This window comes from Eremothecium sinecaudum, chromosome VII, assembly GCF_001548555.1.
Source record: "Eremothecium sinecaudum strain ATCC 58844 chromosome VII, complete sequence".
Lineage (NCBI taxonomy): Eukaryota > Fungi > Ascomycota > Saccharomycetes > Saccharomycetales > Saccharomycetaceae > Eremothecium > Eremothecium sinecaudum.
The window spans coordinates 556417-576075 of record NC_030898.1 but is presented as its reverse complement, the minus strand read 5'-3'; the positions used below and the strand labels follow the sequence as shown (position 1 = coordinate 576075).

The following is a 19659-nucleotide window of genomic DNA, read 5'->3' as shown; positions in this document are numbered from 1 at the left end:
GCTGTCCGGATATACAGGGCCAGGTCGGACACCAGATTTGGGTTACCCGGTCATATTGTCGATCTTTCGTCTGCGTAATGATTTACATACCGCCATGAGGTGTTTCATACAGATAGATCAAGAGGAAGACATCAAAGGGCTTTGTAAAATAAGAAAGCTCCAGGGCCTTAAATAGAGGCGGTATTTAAGACAGGCTGGGTCTTGGCATTAAGAAGAAAGGTCTGAGGGCGCTATTTTTGTGGTCCAGCAAGCTATTCCAGAATAAGTAAGAAAGGAATACTTAAAATTAGTCACAGAAGAAGGTTACCATGGCATTTCGTAGCTTGGGAATAGTGCAGCCGTTAAACAATGACGGGGAGCCACTTGGAATTAATGTTCCTGGAAGTTTCCAGATGATCAAGCCAGAAGTAGATGACAACAGTGCGTCAAATGAGGGAACGAAGTTGTCTGTAGATGATAGTGAAGATGAGTCTGACCTTAAACGCACGAAGAAAGGTATTATTTTAAACCCGCAGCCTACGGATCATGATAAAGATCCCTTAAACTGGCCTGTTTGGAGACGGGACTTGGCGTTACTGTGCGTTGGATGGCATTGTTTTACGGGTGGCGGTCAGACGTCAATGTTGGCTGCTGGCTTTTCGAGGTTGTCAACGGAGTTGAATGTGCCGATTTCAAGTATTTCATACCTAGTGGGGCCCATGATGCTGGCGCTATGCGTTGGATCAATTGTAGCATCCCCTACGGCCGTTTTATTTGGGAAGCGGATTGTGTATTTGGTGGGTATCATAGTGTTCTTTGTGGGTTCCATCGTCTGCGCAACTGGTAATAATTTCAACCAACTTCTGGTGGGAAGAATCATATCTGGGTTGGGTATCTCAACTGTGGAATCTTTACCTAGTGCAACTATTGCAGAAATCTACTTTGCACACGAAAGAGCATACCGATTGGGTATTTACACCTTGTTATTATTAGGGGGTAAAAACTTAGTTCCTTTGCTTGGGTCGATTATATTTGAGCACCTAACTACACACTGGTTGTTCTGGATTTTAACAATAATTGTAGGGGTAAACTTATTATTGCATGTGTTCTTTGTCCCAGAGACTTTTTGGGATCGCACACCCATACCAAGTCGGCGGTCATTGAAAGAAACTGCGATTGCCCGTAGGTCTCTACACCTCCAGGCCTCGAGCTCTAATATTGAGTATGTGAATAACTCATCAGGCTGTTCAAAACCTGTTGAAACATTCTCAAGAGTAAATGGGTCAGCTACGTCTTCGAAGACGGAAGAGACACAGGACAACGCTGTATCAAAATTCGGTAAACTTGCGAAATACAAATCATCTATTGCAGATTCAAAGTTTACTAGCGGTCTTGGCCTTTGTCATGGAAGACACAGCATCGATAAATGGTTGATGGTTATGTTGCGGCCCTTTGTTCTATTCTCTTACCCATCTATTTTGTACGCATCATTGTTGTACGCATTTGCCGTTGTCTATTTGATTATGGTTTCACAGGTCATAGACCATGGTTATAAAGAAGCTTACGGTTTTAGTTCTCTACAAGTAGGTATGGTATACATTGCGCCATTTATCGGCGGATGTATTGGATCATTATGTGCTGGCACTATAAGCGACGTTATCGCAAGAGTTATGGCTCGACGTAATAATGGTATTTACGAGCCTGAATTCAGATTATTAACAGTTTTACCAGCTGTTGTATCAACAATGGCTGGCCTTATTGGCTTTGGATGTTCTCTTCAGAGAGAAGACCACTGGATGGTACCAACAGTGTTTTTTGGTATTTTAGGATTTGGGTCTTCCGTAGGGAGCACAACGGCCATTACATTTACCGTTGATTCTTATAAGCAATATGCCCAGGAGGCTTTAGTAACATTGAACATGTTCAAAAACTTGATAGGATTTGCCTTTTCATTTTTCAATGCTAAGCTTAATGAGAGCAGCGGTCACGATAAAGCATTTACGTATTATGCGCTGATCGAATTGGTGATTGGATTGCTTGTCATTCCAATGTACAGATGGGGTAAAGTAAGCAGAGCGTGGACTACAGAGAAGTCCTTGTTGCAATTTTCTTATAATACTCGCACTGACTGAATATTTATACAACTATTGCAGGACTTTAAGTTTGATTTGACGACAAAATAATGCGCATCATTCTAATCTAAGATGCAGAAAAACTTTCTTTTTAATGTAGAATATCACTAGATAGTCGCTGCTATTAATCTATTATTAAGATTCGGTTAATTATTATTACCTATTAACCTACATAAATGCCCGTTCGCCGTTCTTTAATGACAATATATTCCTTGTATCAGTGGTAAATTGGAGACCTTCTAATAGCGGCAATAAGTTCAATAGGCCAGTATCACTTGGGTCACTAATCCAACCCTCTACTTGGATAGCATTATCGACATTCATAGCATAGGATATTGGTGAATTATCCACAATTATCATATCTTGTAGATTTTTCGATATTATGCTGAGATCCTTCACGTATCCTACGCCGTCTCTCAAAATGCAATCTGATCTATATCTTCGTTGTTTAAACCGTGCGGAAATACCGCCTTCTAACCAATCAATCACTGGATCTGCATACTCTTTCATGGAAGCGGTAAATATCACGAGATCATACCACCGGGATACACGGGAAAGAAACAGGTCACAATAAGGTCTCTTGTGCACATAGTATAAGGTAGAAACACCGCTTGTCGAAAATTTGACCTCAACCATATGGCCCTGGCTTGCACTGGACGATGAGTTCGACCGGGACATAGAATGTATTAAGGTCTCGTCCAGGTCCAGTACTAACACCTTTTTCCTGTCAGTCTGTAGAATGGATTGCGGGATTAACTTCTTGGGGAACAAGAATTTCCCTAATCGCGTAGACGTATAACTAGATCGACTAGTCGACGGCCGCGACGATTTAATTGAGTCTTCATGCAAAACTAGCGACTCTCCTAGTAGATCATCATCTTCTATTGGCTCGACCGAAGATTTCGTTTCTGTAATATGTGACGATGAAAGGTCCTTTGTCTGCGAGTTCGGTAGTGCCGGCTTGTTATATGGGTGTGAATCCTTGGATGAAGTATGCTCAATTAAATTCAGTGGAAATGTTAGCACAAACCACATTAACGATATAGGCTTCACTATTAACCACATGGGCAAAAAAAATACGATTCTCCATATTAAAGCTAGCCGCTCGCGACTATCCTTGCGAGTGCTGCCGGCATCACTGCTATTAGAGTCAACCTCAACTTCTTGTTCCTCAGAAACATTTGGTAAGTTCCCATCAGAGAAAGGAAATCGAGCTTCCTCGTTTGGTGTGGATGGTTGTGAAGACCCAGTCAAATAAGAGAGGGAGTTCATTGGTTGATAATACCTGGGGTGTTAACTCAGCCCTAACAAGCTTCACCTCGAGTGCGCGATTGGGTATAATCGACAATAGGGGAGCAAAGAAGGGAAAGTTATGAACTAGTACTACATTACGATTCTAACAGGTCCATTTTTTTCCTTCAGTAAAAACCTTGAAATACTTATATAAGCAAATTTCCCATGGACAGCCTGCTCAAAAGCTTCGTCCATTAACCTCGGACTGTTAGATACCACTGGCCAAGAGAGATTGCTTTCGTCCTCCTTGCGTACGCTAATCTGCTTCTCCGTACCAGCTCTACAAATATTCAGCTACCCCGCTGAAACATAAGGCATCGCAGAGGCATTGTTTCATCTCATAATGAACAACCCTACCAGCTATCTGCTCGCACAGCTACAGCATTCGTTCCCTGTGAATCTAGAAACTAAAAATAGCGAAGTTCTAGTCCGCGAAATCCACTGTACTGACAAAACCGCTCCCCCGGCACGAAGAAGGCTTGCCCGTGAATTGACTACCGTCATAGACCGGACTCTAGGTCACCACTATAACTCCCATGCTCACGTCCTTTACGGCCGCATCACCAGATCCACGTCTTGGCAAGATCACAAACTATACGAACTTCAGGAACCAGGCATATGTCACGTCATTTACAGGCCCGCAATCATGCCATCTTCCCCTGTAGCCTGCTTTATCTCTCTCCTCATATGCGATGATCCGTACAAACCTGGGGACCTGGCCCTCTACATCCTTGAAATTCATGTGACTTCTTCCTTTCAAAACCAACGCTTCGGCTCTACGCTGCTGTCCGCCACACAGAATGCTGCACACAAACTCATGCACCAAATTCCTTCTCTCCGTTGTCTTCAGCTCACCGTATTCACTGATAACCGGCGCGCACGTGGACTCTACACCCGGAATAATTTCGTCGTGCTGTCAAGTCAAGACATTCCTGCCCCGCTAACTGTGATGTATTGTTCCCTGTGATATGTCGTTTATCAGCAGCTCAAAAAACCTAGGAGGATCTAAAACGAAAACAAACATTCACATCCCCCAAGTCAAAAACACAGCCACGTTTTTACAACGGCAAGATTTGCCGGAAACTTGCAAAAAAAAAATTCCACGCACGATTTTTCGGTACAGGCAAGAAATGTGTGTGCCTAGGCCGTAAGCGGGGCACTACTCCTGCAGCTGCCTCTTAGCGCTTATCTACGTGGATACGATCGATACCGTTAATAACCGGTCTTTTCAAGGCAAACACTACAGTAAAGAACAAAGAAAAATACACGATTAGAAAACAGGAAATTAATTTTAGATAGAATGTAGTGATTTTGTACTACGGTGCTGTCCTCTTAAATCGATTCCATAATAATCCCGATGTATTACATGTGCGTAACGTCGTGGAAGAGCCTGCTTATTATACGTGGGGATACCGTTACAGAGTTTCATGGAGAAAAAATGAAAAAGGTAACGGACAACCCCTCCACCCCCCACTCAACGAACGGATAACCACACATAAAAACTTTGTCGCGCGAATCCAGTAATGATTAGTTCATTTCTTTTTAACTCCTACACGCCTGCAAAAAAAAATTGAAACCTGATATAATAACGGTTAGAATTTAGCCTGTTTGCCTCTTACGTAGCCTTTTGCTCCTTATTTTTTACCTATAGACGACAGACTGTCTGACGGAGATTCCAAGGTATTTCCTACAAGACAGCTTATTGAAATCTTCCTTTATTCTCCATCTTTATAGCTCGGTTTTAACAGCAATCATCGTGGGAGTAGAGCATTGTTATAACCATTATTTGTTCAGTGGCCGCGTAATATCAGTTGAACTCTATCTGGAAGATAGTTTTCTGTCTCACAATTAGACCTCAGTTGTCGTTGAACAATTTAAAAGGAAGGATTCTCGCTAGCCATGGACTACGATAGCCATCACCAGCAGCAGCAGCAGCAGCAGCAGCAGCAACAGCAACAACAACAACAGCAGCAACAGCAGCAACAGCAGCAACAGCAGCAACAGCAGCAGCAACCACAGCACGTACAGCAGCAGTCTCACTCGACGCAGCAGCCCCCACAACAGCAGCAGCACCACGCGCAGCAGCATCACGTGCAGCAGCATCTCCAGCAACAGTACCAGAGACACCTTGCTACAACTGGGTCCTCAGATCTGTACGATGCCAAGTATATTCCAAACATTCCAATGCCAATGCCGATAAGCCTATCCACTTACCCAACGCCATCAACTACTCCATATTATTTTCATGACGATCCGCATTCTCAGGTAGCCGATTCTAACCAGATCCAGCAACTTCCACACTTGATTAACCAACAACAGTCTGCTGCTGCGCAGCAGCAACATCATCATCACCCACAACAGCAGCACCAACAGCATCACCAACCACAACAGCAGCCACAGTCTTACTACCCGTGGGGCTTGCCGCATACCTACCAGTACTCTATTATGCACCCTCAATTGCAGCAGCATCAACAGTATGGCCAGGCGATCCCGCAGCACGCGTCGATCCCGCCTCCTGCAGCTGCTGTAACGCAGGTTGCTGCGATGCCTAATATGAATGCTTCCGGTATGCCTCCAGGCCAGATGTTGGATCCTAACGCCTTTGAAAACGTGCACAAATGCCATTTCTGTGAAAAGGCTTTCAAGAGAAAGTCGTGGCTGAAAAGGCATTTACTGTCACATTCCACAATCAAGCCTTATAGCTGTCCATGGTGTCATTCTCGACACAAAAGAAAGGATAATTTGTCACAGCACCTGAAGTTGAAGCACGCGGAGATGCTTCTTGAAAGGCTATCAGGTAGCCATCCCAACACTGGTTCCTCTCTATCCGGCCGTATTAGTACGGATGGCAGCCGCTCTTCTAGAGCGGTCAGTAGCGGGTCCGCTGGTGCTTTATCTGTTTCTACCGGTGGTACATCCACTTTCTCGATTAAAGACATGATTGATTCAGGCGTTCTCAACAAGAATGAGGTTAAGAAAACGCTCAATTCGTTGATAAATGCCGATATGGCTGATTCAATGGAACAACATACACCTTCTATGCAAGTTAGTGGACTAAACTCCTTGTCTTCCTCTGCTAGTCCGTCATCGGTATCGAGGAACACCCAGCCAATGATGGTAGTGCCCGCTTCTACGTCGCACAACAACGCGGGAGGTAGCATGGGCGCAGCGACAAGGGTTGCTGGCCCTACAAATGGGTCAAATTTGGTAGACAACGTTGTCAACCGAGGTGCTAGTCCGAATAGTAATTCTGCAGCAGATGGGCATATGAATTCAAATGTTAACCCTGGTGGTAATGGTAATAGTATCCCGCCGCCTCTAGCGGTTTCTGTAGCACCTGCAATGCCAGGCCCAAGCAACCTGGCTGCCATGAGTAATTTACATCCATGATTGCACTAATTTAGGCCAATAGTACGTTTATTAATAACATTCACTTCTTTTACATATATTTTGTTAGGATCCGTTTTTTCACGATGCTCACCATTGTATTATTATTTATTACACTTGGTTTACACAGGTATCGAGGTGTTATATATAATGTATACTAGTTTGATCGCAATCATCGAGCCTTTTTGCGTAAATATTGTTACCGCCCTTTACCATATTTAGTGTTAATATTAAAGGCGCATCATTTATGAATCTACAGCACCTATACCATGTCCCTAACTGCAGCCTCACGCGGGAAGTTCGGGTCGCGCGAAGGATCACGTAGGTAGTTCGTTTCCTTGAACTCCTGTTTCTTCAGGTACCCAGTGCCGTAAAAAATGGCACTAATAGTCAAACCAATGGCTACTACAATTAAACTGGTAACCCGAACTGCTAGCGAAACCCATTGAATTACGGCCATAACAATGTAAAATAGTGAACGCGAACCATTAGATTCCCACCTTTTAATTAAACCCACAAAATTTTCAGATAAAGGGCAAATCTTCAATAGGAATGGAAGCTCAGTGAATAGGAGCACGAATCCCTGCAAGATGGCTATAACTGCAAATAAAATAACAAGGCTGAAGTGAAATAAGTTCGCAATACCTAGCGCAAGACAGAGAATAATGTTAATATAACCAAACCAACGACCATATATTGAGAAGTTGAACGATTTTAAATCAGTAATTATCTTTGGAACGTCTACCAAACGCTTTAATGATACTGCCATGGTGATCCTAGTATAGCTAAAGTCCTTAAAATAGTTGTTTTACGCGCTTTTAACTAGTAAGTATAAATAACCCCCAATTTTTGTAACAATCTATGCCTTTAATTTTTTTGATTTTTTGAGGCGCCACAAGCTATGTGGCTATTATTAAAATAGCTGACCGGCAAGAAACAGCGTGTAATTGTCGCTTATTCGAACTGCGTTAGTGGTAGAAATCCAGGCCTAAGAGTTTGCTACTAGGCTGCTTGATCAGGGATTTAAGGATATAATGAAAGGAGAGGATAATATTGTTGAGAATGAAACTGGTACAGGCAACGGATCAACGGCTGATGTTATAGTGGCAGTAGATACAAGCGTACCAGGCATTTGCAGTGCATCTAGTGATACTAAGGATGCTTCCGATAGCGAGAAATCCGATAACGATGAGTATGACAGACTGAAGACTGCGTTTGAGCAGCTATGTAGGGGTCTTCCACAGATAGATATTTCACAGTGGTCGCTTCGGTTCCAACTATCTACGTTTATTAATGACTTGCATAACGGGCTTACACTCTCGAACGCTTTGAACAGGTTGCAGACCATGAAGGCCGTCATGGAAAGTAAGATGGCGGCCTTTAAGTCTATGAGAGTATCATCTCCTACTACAAAGCTAGAGGGAGGACATGAACCTATAGCGGTAGGAAAAGCATCGGAACCAGAGGATATTCCCATGTTCCATGATTTGGTGATTCCAAAGGACAAGAGAGAGGAGGAAAGTTTGGAAGAGGCTCGCCTGTTGAGTTTGCAAGAAGAAGAAGAGGACAACGAGGACCTTAGAGGGTTAATGAAGTGGGATGAGGCGCTAACCGATCAAGATCAACTTCGGCAACGTATTAAAATTATACAGCAGCTTGAATATATTACTCCGGCTACAAAGTCTAAGATGGTGCAGAAGCTCATGATGGGCCAATTTGCGACGCATAGTCTAGCATCTCAGGATGTTACAGAAGACCAGGCGGGACAGCAGTGCTCGCTAGCTAACAAGGAAGTTTCTACGGACGCTTCTTTAAGCGACATCGAAAAACGTCCCAACCACACAGCAAAGGATCATTTGGCTGTTCCTACGCTCTCTGCTGAAGAGCAAGTCTCAACCCACCACCCTTCTGGTGTGCTTGGCTGCCCTCATTACATGCGAAACTGCAAAATACAATGCCCCACCTGCCTTGGGTGGTACACGTGTCGTTTCTGTCATGACGAGGTGGTCACAAGTCATCACTTCCAGCGCAATAAGGCTCGCTGGATCATGTGTATGATGTGCAAGAATGTGCAGGCTCCAGACTCCGCTGAGTGCGCGGGCTGTGGCCACGACTTTGCTCTTTACTTCTGCAAGGAGTGCGTGCTTTACGACAACGACGAGTCGAAAGACATATACCACTGCAGCAAATGTGGCATATGTCGCCTTGGTCTCGGTCTTGGCCAAGACTTCTTTCACTGCGACGGCTGTCACGCTTGCTTATCTATGGAGCTCCAAGGCAACCACCGCTGTATCGAACGCTCTACGATGTCCAATTGCCCCATCTGTAGCGAGTTCATGTTCACTTCTGTCAAGCCAGTAGTATATATGTCTCCCTGTGGCCACGCTATACATCAGCACTGCTTCAATGAGCACACTAGGCATTCTTATAAGTGTCCCGAGTGCCAGGTGACTGTCCTAAACATGGAGGCTCAGTTCCGTGTTATGGATAAGGAAGTCGAAGAACTCCCTCTCCCAGAGCCATATTGCCTCTGGAAGTGCCTGATACACTGTAACGACTGCGGCTTGCGCTCCACTTGTTCTTACCACATCTTAGGGTTACGCTGTGCTAACTGCTACAGCTATAACACCATCCAGTTAAAGCTCATTAAATCCGGCGACGATGATAGCGCCGCCGAAACCGGCAATTCAGCCGCCAATACACACGACGACGCTCATAGTAATATACGGCAGCAACTTCTTCATGCCAACTACCAGCGTGAAGAAGTGCAGCCCTTAATTGATGTAGACGGACACGAATACTTCCGTAACATGGTCGACATGGACGACTACATGGACAAATATCTAAGTCTACCCGCTAACACCACCAAAGTAGCGGACCCCCCCTCCCAGGCTGCCTCAAATACGCGCAACCTTCTACAAGATACCCAGGGGATAGGAGCTGCTTTGGCAGGTAAAGTTAAAAAGTTTATGGCAGATCACTCGGAATCTCCTTCCTGGAGTGAACTTTCAGACGCATTTAAACGTTTCATGGAGACCAGCATTCAGGGTCTCAGTGACAATGACGACGACGACGAAGACGACGACAACCATGACAATAATAACAATAACACAGAAGAAAATCACCTTGACGAAGATGACAAAGATGGTGACCAGCATTATTTAGCCGCCAACCCCCCCCCCCCTGGCAATCTGACGGAGCATAACGGTTTGGAAAAATGGACCGCGTTGTCCCGGGTAACTTTTCCGCTCCGATCACGTGAATCTTCCCGTAGTTACCCGCCTTAACTATCGAGTCTTAAGGCATCGGCTCTTGATAGCAATGAACCCGAGAGTGCCATTTAGAGCAAGCAGCGAAAAGGAAGAACGAAGAAAATTTTTAAGCGTAGGTTCTCCTTGACTACTGAAGTTTCTGAATATCTTCCCAGTAAACAACGCATCTAAGCAACAAGCAGAGAAGAGCAGAGGCAGTCAGTCGGACACTGGTACTGATAGTTTTTGATAATTCAACTTCCAGGTACAGGCTCAGATAGGGGGCTAAACTAGAGCCGGAAAGACAATAATAAACTTTTAAGGATCGCAACAGTTTTCATCAGAGACGGACGAAGACGCATGAAGTCCTGGGGATAGGAAAAGTGTAAAATAATTTAGTGCGCAGATATATATAAAGATGAACGTAACGAATAATAATTCGCCAGATCATCAGCAGGTTCAACAGGGTCAACATGGGTACTATGATGAGGACCCTAGACAGCAGTCGGTAGGAGGTCAGGTTGTTGATGGAAGTACGGGTATAGCTGTGAATGTTGGTGGCGGAGACGGGTTACAAAGCAGCGGAGGTGCAGTGAATAATCTTGGGATGATGGTGGCTGCACCTACAGGATACTACATGGCTCCTGTGTACCCCACATCGATGCCCGCAGTGTCGCAGCAGAATACGCAGCAGTATTCTGACGCTATGTTCAACTCCTTCCTTGCGCAATTTGGCGGACAGCGGCAGCAGGGGCAGTCCCAGGGCCAACAGGGACAGCAATATGCTCCCCAGTATATGAACCAGTTCACACAGTCGCAACAGCAGCAGCAGCAGCAGCAACAGCAGCAGCAACAACAACAACAACAACAGCAGCAACAACAACAGCAGCAGTCCCATCAAAGACAAAGCCAGCAGGGAGGTCCTAACTCCCAGCGTTACTTTCATGCGGCGATGGCAGCTGCAGGAGGGGCTCCAATTATGGAGTTCCAACCGCAGTTTACCTATGCGCTGCCTCCTCAATCTGCGGTATCAGCCCCACAGCATCCGTCACACCAGCAGTACTTGCAGTCAGCTTCTGCGGGCTCTCGTGGTAACGCTATGCGTCGCTCGCATATGCAGTTTGGTGGCCCACCTGCTGTCCCCGTAGTGCCACAGCCCAAGAAAATGAGCACAACCCAATCTCGTATCGAGAAGAGAAAGAAGCTTAAAAAGCAGGGGCCAAAAAGACCTTCTTCTGCATACTTCTTATTTTCAATGTCGATCAGGGAGGAGCTTTTAAGGCAGTATCCTGACGCAAAAGTTCCAGAGCTGTCAAAGCTTTCTAGCGCCAGATGGAAAGAACTCTCCGAAGAGGACAAAAAGCCTTTTTATGAGAAGTTCAAAGACAATTGGGAAAAATATCGTATCGCAAGAAAAGAATATGAGGCGACTTTGCCTCCAAAGCGTCCTTCTGGGCCCTTTATTCAATTCACGTCCGAGATGAGACCGAAACTCCTCAAAGACAACCCAGATAAGTCATTAATTGAAATCACGAAGCTGGTAGGGGAGCAGTGGAGAAGTCTTCCTCCGGAAGAGAAGCAAAAGTATACAGACGCTTATAAACAGAAGTTGAAGGAATGGGAGGAGTTTTATCCAGATGAGGAAAACGACTCTTTAGTGGTACCAGATGCTGCTTCTGCTACTACTGTTGGTGCGGCAAGCGCTACGAAGATTCCCGTCAAGTTGGAGAATTAAACACTAAATTTTTTTATTAAAACCAATATCTTTGGTTTTTCTTCCTGTTGAATACTTGGTGGTCTTGGGAAGTCTACATGTACTATATTTAGCGTTCATGATGAGATAACAAGCTCCTCATAGTTCTGTAGTGGGATATAAAAGCGGAGGTTACAGGAACACATATAAACGACATCACTCGTAAAACTACCTACTACGTAATAGATAGTAAATTATTACTCTTTAAATAAATTATCAGTAGCCTATAGTATATATTCGCCTATTGCACAAAACTCTAGCAAACGCTCTACGTTAACCCATCTGTGATACCGGTCAAATAATGCGGTAGCGTCTTTCCCTTGGCAATTCTTAAGAAGAATGTCAACCCCTCCCGGATGGAAGTCAAGATAATCTGTGAGACAATACACACGTCCTTTTATCACACACCAGTTATTGTCCTTATTCCATTCTAGCGTTACTTTGTCGACTCTTAAAGGTGGTCTAATGCGATACACTGGAATACCTATCTCTAGCTGTCGTATAGAAGCTGGATGTTGAAGCGATATAAAGTTTTCCCACCATGCAGCCCCTGGATCTATTCCATGAATTAATCTACCTTTCACACCCTGACTTTGCGACTTTTCATGCCAGTCAAGCGCCGAATGGCCGGGTTTCAATGCAACCTTATTCCGAGACCTCGCAGGTTGTGAAGACGACGGTAGAGGCAACGTAGAGCAACCCGGTTGACGCTGAAGACTACGCGGTACTGGAAACCGTGAACTTTCTTTCCGGTTAGTTGGCACCATCTGTTTGCACTACCGCCTTGCGCATCCAATAGTGGTTGTCGCAGAGACAACAGTACTAATTCGATGACCATTATTAAATCTGGACATACACGCCCAAAAAATAGCAAACATTAATAACAAGTACAGAACTATAGAAACATCGTATCAATCTATAGATCATTTATGTAAGGTCAATCAAAGAAGTCATCGTCGGAATCTTCGCCGGCTCCTTTTCCCCCGCCACTTCCTATATTGGGCTTCTCGTCGATATCCAATGCCTTCCGGTCAAAAATAATTTTAGTTTCTTTACGCTTCTGCTCATCACTCGCAATACCGTTTAAAATATCAACTATCTGTTTCTCCGTTACTTTGGACCTAATCATCCCTCCAGTCACCATCCGATGCAAATATGCCTCAACAGCCTGTGCCCGGTCAGGCCGTACAAGAGCAACTCTAGAAAGCCTTTCAAGAGCTTCTGGTTCCATGAACTGCTGAACTAGTTCGCCCGTAGCTCTGTAAAAAGTCAATTAGCCGTTAGTATACTAGTTTAACGTCTGCAAATCACTTGAAATCCAATAAACATACCTCTTCTCACCAGACTGACTACTTTTCAGCTCTTGAAGCCTAGCCTCTCTTAATGCCTGCAATTCTGGATCCATTACTATTAAAGAACCTGTGTAAAGCTCTCTTTATATCTTGTTAATCCTTTGCTTTATCAAATAGTAGTAGGCTACGAACTTCACCAACTAAAAGTACCGCCATATTAATTTATAACGTCGACAAATAAGTACGTTCATGGTGAAAATCTGGTGAACACCAAGTTCCGAACCGATAAACGTCAAATATAATGGCTCTAACAAAATATATATGTCATCTAATTGGTTAGTACCAAGTAGCGGTTCTAATGGTCTATTTTATACATATTCTCTGTGTTCTTATGTATGTTCCTCTATATTGTGCAACAAAATAAAATACTTCTCAACTTTTAAAGTCTACTAACCTTCAGCAAATACAAAGGCGAACTTGCTTTACTCGATCTCCCCCTCCCAATTGTCACTAAAAAAAGTGATTTGAAAGAAAGTTTATAAGAAAAAGCGGATACTTAGCATTGAAAATTTTAATTCAGTGAAACGCTTAGAAACTGGTAGAGAAATAGGTGGATTAAGTCGGTATTTGGAGGATCAAAAGTGTTGGTAATGATAAGGTCAAGGCCCAAACGTACGGTTTCAAGTAATATTGACTACAACCTTAAGAGGAGGAAGGTCATAAAAGAAGAGGATAATGCTTCACCAGGTCTAAAAATGAATACGCCTTCAGCTGGTGAATTCGAGCATGAAAACCATGATGGGCATTTGGAAACTGAAGAAGGACTGAATAAGCCAGTGGTGAAAGTACAAGTGGGTGGCGAAGTGGTTTTTAATGAGCCAAGCATTTCAGAGCCTATTAATGGTGTAACTGGAGCGCCACTGAGTGCTCTTCCGAACGAGAGGGTGAAGAAAGAATCCTTATGGAACTATAAGGTGAGTCGTGAAATACCTGTGGAAATGGAACAGCATTACAAGCAGGCCTTGGTTAAGGACGAGGATAAGTTTCAGGAAGTAAGTAGCCTCAGGTCAGAGGTAACTCCGAATGACATTCATGCGGAAGCAAGAGAACATACAGCTGCTCTTAAGAGGAAATATAACTTAGAAAATAGGAAAAGGGGCAAACCCGATGCTAATACAGCACCTACGGTGGTTTCTCTTTCTGTTAAGCATAAAAGAATTAAAGCTATCAAAGATAAGGATTCCAAGTTGTTTGGGCAGAATAGTACTGCAAACCACGTGCATTTACCTGAAATACGAGGACCGAGGAAGGATATAGAGAACAACGACTTTTGCTCCGCCTGCTTTCAAACTGGTATCTTCCTATGTTGTGATACATGCCCGAAGTCGTTTCATTTTGCATGCTTGAACCCACCGCTAGACCCCGACAATCTGCCAGAAGGTGATTGGTCATGTCATGAATGTAGATTTAAGCAAAAGAATCCAAATAAGACCATAACTGCAAAAAACCAGCGGCAGTTCCTTTCTCAGCATGCTAAAGTAGCAGGTGTATCGTTATTTGGCAAGCTACTGTTTCAATTAAAATCGATGAATTCCCAGCAATTTACGTTAACCCAACAGATAAAGGATACTTTTATAAATGTTCAAACAGGACCACATGGTGAATACCAAGATGATAATATGAAAGAACCGCTAACTGATAGACAGCTTTTTAATGCACCTTACCGACAATCGATTACTAAATCCGATTCGTATAACCCGGATACACACTTCACAGGCCCAGACGAGCAAGAGTTTTTAAAATGTTACAAATGTAAAACAACTAAAATGGGGACTTGGGATCACCCGGAGACAGAACGTACAATAATGCAATGTGATTACTGTAGTACACCATGGCATTTGGACTGCCTGCCAGTCCCCAGGGCATCTCGCAAGAACTTGGGTTCCAAATGGAAGTGTCCTTTGCACGCAATTGTGCCAAAAGAGAAGAGAAGGCTTGCAAGACATCAAAATTATATATCGCTTCCTCTAGGTGCCTGTAATGATGGGGATATTGAAATTAAACTTGACACCGTCCCAATTGTAGCGAATGTAGGCAAAGATATGCAAAATGCCTGGGAGGCAGGTAAGAAATACAACGTTATACCTAGGGTTCAAGAACATAATGTGAAATTAGAATTTCTGGACAAGGTTTATAAGGCTAAACAAGCTCAGCGTTTTCAGGAGATATGTCAGCAATCTTATTTTCTAGATAAGTTGTTGTACTCACTTCCAAACGATGAGATGAAACCTTGGTTGTACTTTTCACTTCCTGATACAACAAGGAAGTTGTGGGATTTAAAGGAGCTCTGCACTGTCGCGAGTACTGAATTGATAAAGGAAGAGGTATCATACGAGGAAATAAAACAATTACAGCTACTAAAAAAGTTGATCGAATCAAAACCGAAAAAGGATGTGCTTACATTCTTTGGATTGAATAAATAGGGTCGCTGCTTTATGCACATTCATACAAGAAAGCAGCTCACAAAGACGCGCTAATTGTACAATCAAGGTCCTTTTAATGGTGCCATTTTCACAGAACATTAACATTATACAATTTGTAAATATAATTTACGTTGGCAACTTAATCAGTATAACAATTTTCCCTTGACGCAATTTAGTCTCCATTTTCATTCTCATCGTCTTCAACATAGTTTACAGTCTTCCTACTCCTAGTACTTTTTCGGATATTTGCATTTTCGTTTCTCAGTTTGGGAACATATGCGTCAGACGTATCCGAATCATCGCCGTCAGCATCATTATCCTTTATTTTACGTCTTTTCGGTTTATTTGAAGAACTAGGACGAGAATTCTGGTATTCACTCGTAAGCTTCTTCTTCTGGGTGATTTGTTTTCTAGTAGACGAGTTATGTGATAGACGCGATAATTTGCCTTTAATATTCGCTACCAAGGAATCAATTTGATCATCAGGTAAATAGCTAACAAAAGTGTTGCGTTGGGCTTCATCCATGCTTGGAAAAGGTTGGTATAAGTCAGAAGGAAGATTTAATTTGCCTGGGTATACAGGTAAATTCCAACCACGTTGATTCTTCAATTCTGATAAAATCAGTTGTGTGAGTTCAGAAATAATGTAAATATTTTTGGGAGAAGATTGCGCTCCATCATTTGTATCAGCTTCCTCGTTTATAGTACTGTCTTGGTATTGCTTTACTCTTCCTGCCAAATAGTATAATAAGCAGATGTTTCGCGAAGAGGCGACGGAATCGAAGTAGAAGACTAAATAGTCAATGGCAGTCGTTATACTATTCAAGAAAGTGTCACCGGATTCTTTTATCCCTTCAATAACATCTGGGTGGTTTGCAATGCAATGTATTAGTCTTGGCAAAGCTCTTTCAAAAATGGTACCCTTCTGGAACCCAGTTTTGTTAATGGTGAAATTTATCCATGTTTTGATATCCTGCTTCAGTTGGGTATCTGGTTCATATGCCATAAAAAACACTAAAGGCAGGAACTTGATGGAAATATACTCATTACCGATATAATGGCGAAGCTTATCCAAAAACGCTCTTCGTACTTCTAGGCATTCATCTTCAACCAAGTTCACCAATTTCATGATATCCTTTGGCAGAATGAAGCTATTAAAGTTGGGAACCTTTGCGACTTTTAAGACTTGTATTCCTGCGTAATATCTTAGCTTTGTCTGATAATTATTTGGAGTAGGGTAGTTTTCATTGTTAGATTCAGCTATTAATTCCCCTCCATTAGCAAGCATATAGAAGAAGAGCTTCATGGTTTTTTCAGTAAACGTCTGCGCTATTTCATCATCCGCAACCTCATTTGATATAGATCTTAGTTTATTGGTAAATAACTTTAGCGAGTACAATTTAGATGCCAAAGGATAATACACTGGATCATTGAGCTGTGTATCATTGATCCATACACCATCTGATTGAGAGTCTCCCACAACTTGGTTTGCCAATAAAGTGTGTCTGATTAAGTAGCTTACAATGTCAGTTGAGTCATCATCAAGGACATGAGGGTCTATCTTAAATATCTCCGCCAAAACGAGTATATGCGAGGGGAAGTTCTTACAGTCCTCAATTGCTAATGGCAAAATTTGTTTTTTAATGCTGGTTAAGATCTCCGTCTTATTAGACGTCAAAGATATTAGTTTCAAGGCATACTTTGCCTCGTCTGGTGTACCATCAACAGCCAATTCTTTCAATCTGGTAATAAAGAATTCATCATCCATGTCTACTATATCTGTAAGGGATATAGAGATTTTGTAAATCGTCTTTAGAGCTTCGCTTACAGTCATTGTTTCTCCAGGCAAAATGTCTGTATCATCAAGTCTTTTCACTATTTCCTTTAAAGAAACCAATTGGTCCCTGAAAATAGTAGGATTAACTTCAGATATATGCTCTACTAACTTCCTCTTTAGGTCCAGAGTAGTAGAATTCCTGTTGTTATCCAGTAATAACGGAACAGTTGAAACATTATATATCAAAGGTGCGCTTCTGTAAATCAAAATCTTAAAAACTGATTGAAATGTATCTCTAGTGAAGGAAGAGCCAATTTTAACGTTTCGTTTTTTAAACAGCTCCTCATCTTTTAGCCTTGTGATTAGTTCTACCATTGAATTCTTCATCGTTGAATAATTAACATCGCGCTTAATACAGGTTTTTATCAAATGATGTATTCTTTTATCATTCAATTCCAAAAACTTCTCAAAGATAGCCTTGCAGTCTATTTGGGTGGGTAGTGTGGCCACAAACCAGTCAATTGTCTTGTTCAGTTTCAGTTTACTTTCTTCGTTTGAATCAGGCGAATTTATAACCTCACAAAGTTCAATGAATTTATTCAAGACGTTACTCATCTGTACCTGTCTTTTATTGTACGCAAAGAATGATGAAAACGCTTTTTGATCAAAATGACTCAGCAGAAGTAATAACCTTTTAACCCTTAATCCATCATTTGGTTGTAACGGAAAGAGCTTCTCAAATATCACAGTGTCCGTTTGGAAAGTAATGTTCGGATCATTAATATAGTAGAGATTGAAGAGGACACAAGGTGTTTTGTCAACAACTTCCCAAAGTTCTTCATTTTCACGGTTTCTTTCAATTTCGTCAACTGATTCGGTATAAATTCTAGCTACTACTTTGATGCAATTTTCTCTAATGTTTTTGTTCTTCTCTCTGGTCAACTGTAAGAGCTCCGTATAAATTGTAGCATCCTTAATGAAGTTCCAAAAGTTTTTTATTGGCATGTCCTGAAAGATTTCAACTGTGTTTAATCTAACGGTCTCATTCACATCAAGTAAAGTCTTGATTATTCCTTTGCAAATATCCTCACTGATATCGGTCCGCGCATTAATAATGTCTGGTATACCATTGACCCATTCAGATCGTACAGTACTATTAATATCCGCAATTTTTAACAACCATGCCTTGTAAGTGTCATTATATTGTGTCACAAAATTTACCTCGGACGGTATCGCTAGGATATTTGCAACTAGTCTAGTTGCCCCGATTCTTAACGGGATATTGTCCGAGCATAATTCTTGGTACACAAATCCCACAACTGAACTTAACAATTCCGGAACATGTTGCCAGATATTTGCGGTCAATTTGTGTAATTTAGTTAGAGTCTTGAATCCTGCGTCCAGCGTGGACTGAATAACTCCCGACTGGCCGGTTTCTCTATTCTGCTCTGAGTTTGTAATACCGTACAATATTTCTGAATAAAACTTTGTAAAATGACGACCAAGCCGGTTCGAGTAAGACTGACAAATAGTCAAAGAAAACTCGAATGCCGGATCCTTTATTGTGGACTTCAGAGGATTTAATTTATCGCCAAGATCATGCGTTAAGAATTTATTAAAAATATTTCTCAGAACAGACATTGGCACTGATTCACACTCGGAGAGGATTTCACCTAGTAAGCAGCCAATGATTTTCGTCAACTTAGGCTGGAAAGAATTGTGCTCTTTATCATAAAATACCGCGAATATATCTTCAATGAGTTTAGGAGACGAAGACAAATCAGTAACCAACACTATCGACCTAAACTCTAGTAACCTTGTAATTAGGTATGTTTGCTGTACGTAGTACCCATTTTCAGCATCAGATAACATTTTGAACTGATTGATAAATAACTTGAATATTTCACATAATTCGGCGTCCGTATATGGGGCATCGGGTGCATATAGTCTTAAAAGATCACTCAAACAGCATGCAACAAAAGCTTGAACACCAGGATCTTTACTCTTCAAAAGTTTCTTACTAATTAAATCTGACTTATAGCGAGATAATGAATCAATGGCCAATTGCCCCTGTTCAAATAATGAAAGTTCGTCATGTAAGGTTCCTAATCTGGCTAATAATTCATTTGATGATAGCGTATCATTCACAGAAGAGATTATATTCTTGTTAAATGACAGTCTAGGGAGATTCTTGGTCATCCTACACTCTAGTTTATATCAATAACTGAACTTAATGTTTGGTGTCGACTAGTGTTGAAGTTTACTTGTAAGTAAATGAAATTAACGTGACGCGTTTGCACTATGGATTGTCG

The 19659-nt window shown here is 42.2% G+C and overlaps 11 protein-coding genes across 11 annotated transcripts; 6 read left to right on the top strand and 5 right to left on the bottom strand.

The window, feature by feature from the left end:
• Positions 1–308: 308 nt before the first annotated feature.
• On the top strand, positions 309–2111 carry AW171_hschr74306 (HGL060Cp; the record flags this gene model as incomplete). Its single annotated transcript, XM_018133561.1, has 1 exon — positions 309–2111. The coding sequence occupies one exon, from the start codon at positions 309–311 to the stop codon at positions 2109–2111; it is 1803 nt and encodes a 600-aa protein (XP_017989276.1).
• A 168-nt stretch (positions 2112–2279) lies between these two features.
• NEM1 (Nem1-Spo7 phosphatase catalytic subunit NEM1) lies at positions 2280–3383 on the bottom strand (the record flags this gene model as incomplete). Its single annotated transcript, XM_018133562.1, has 1 exon — positions 2280–3383. One exon carries the CDS (start codon positions 3381–3383, stop codon positions 2280–2282), a length of 1104 nt encoding a protein of 367 aa, XP_017989275.1.
• Positions 3384–3747: 364 nt separating this feature from the next.
• Positions 3748–4371, top strand: NAT4 (N-terminal L-serine N(alpha)-acetyltransferase NatD; the record flags this gene model as incomplete). Its single annotated transcript, XM_018133563.1, has 1 exon — positions 3748–4371. One exon carries the CDS (start codon positions 3748–3750, stop codon positions 4369–4371), a length of 624 nt encoding a protein of 207 aa, XP_017989274.1.
• A 932-nt stretch (positions 4372–5303) lies between these two features.
• MOT3 (Mot3p) lies at positions 5304–6794 on the top strand (the record flags this gene model as incomplete). Its single annotated transcript, XM_018133564.1, has 1 exon — positions 5304–6794. One exon carries the CDS (start codon positions 5304–5306, stop codon positions 6792–6794), a length of 1491 nt encoding a protein of 496 aa, XP_017989273.1.
• Positions 6795–7053: 259 nt separating this feature from the next.
• Positions 7054–7560, bottom strand: TVP18 (Tvp18p; the record flags this gene model as incomplete). The annotated part of the gene is made up of 1 exon (XM_018133565.1): positions 7054–7560. The coding sequence occupies one exon, from the start codon at positions 7558–7560 to the stop codon at positions 7054–7056; it is 507 nt and encodes a 168-aa protein (XP_017989272.1).
• Positions 7561–7825: 265 nt separating this feature from the next.
• AW171_hschr74301 (RING finger and CHY zinc finger domain-containing protein) lies at positions 7826–10078 on the top strand (the record flags this gene model as incomplete). The annotated part of the gene is made up of 1 exon (XM_018133566.1): positions 7826–10078. One exon carries the CDS (start codon positions 7826–7828, stop codon positions 10076–10078), a length of 2253 nt encoding a protein of 750 aa, XP_017989271.1.
• Positions 10079–10460: 382 nt separating this feature from the next.
• Positions 10461–11777, top strand: AW171_hschr74300 (NHP6B family protein; the record flags this gene model as incomplete). The annotated part of the gene is made up of 1 exon (XM_018133567.1): positions 10461–11777. One exon carries the CDS (start codon positions 10461–10463, stop codon positions 11775–11777), a length of 1317 nt encoding a protein of 438 aa, XP_017989270.1.
• Positions 11778–12019: 242 nt separating this feature from the next.
• On the bottom strand, positions 12020–12562 carry IRC21 (Irc21p; the record flags this gene model as incomplete). Its single annotated transcript, XM_018133568.1, has 1 exon — positions 12020–12562. The coding sequence occupies one exon, from the start codon at positions 12560–12562 to the stop codon at positions 12020–12022; it is 543 nt and encodes a 180-aa protein (XP_017989269.1).
• A 170-nt stretch (positions 12563–12732) lies between these two features.
• SDD2 (Sdd2p) lies at positions 12733–13200 on the bottom strand (the record flags this gene model as incomplete). The annotated part of the gene is made up of 2 exons (XM_018133569.1): positions 12733–13054; positions 13127–13200. 2 exons carry the CDS (start codon positions 13198–13200, stop codon positions 12733–12735), a joined length of 396 nt encoding a protein of 131 aa, XP_017989268.1.
• Positions 13201–13737: 537 nt separating this feature from the next.
• Positions 13738–15570, top strand: RCO1 (Rco1p; the record flags this gene model as incomplete). The annotated part of the gene is made up of 1 exon (XM_018133570.1): positions 13738–15570. One exon carries the CDS (start codon positions 13738–13740, stop codon positions 15568–15570), a length of 1833 nt encoding a protein of 610 aa, XP_017989267.1.
• A 172-nt stretch (positions 15571–15742) lies between these two features.
• On the bottom strand, positions 15743–19546 carry PDS5 (sister chromatid cohesion factor PDS5; the record flags this gene model as incomplete). The annotated part of the gene is made up of 1 exon (XM_018133571.1): positions 15743–19546. The coding sequence occupies one exon, from the start codon at positions 19544–19546 to the stop codon at positions 15743–15745; it is 3804 nt and encodes a 1267-aa protein (XP_017989266.1).
• Between the last annotated feature and the right edge of the window lie 113 nt (positions 19547–19659).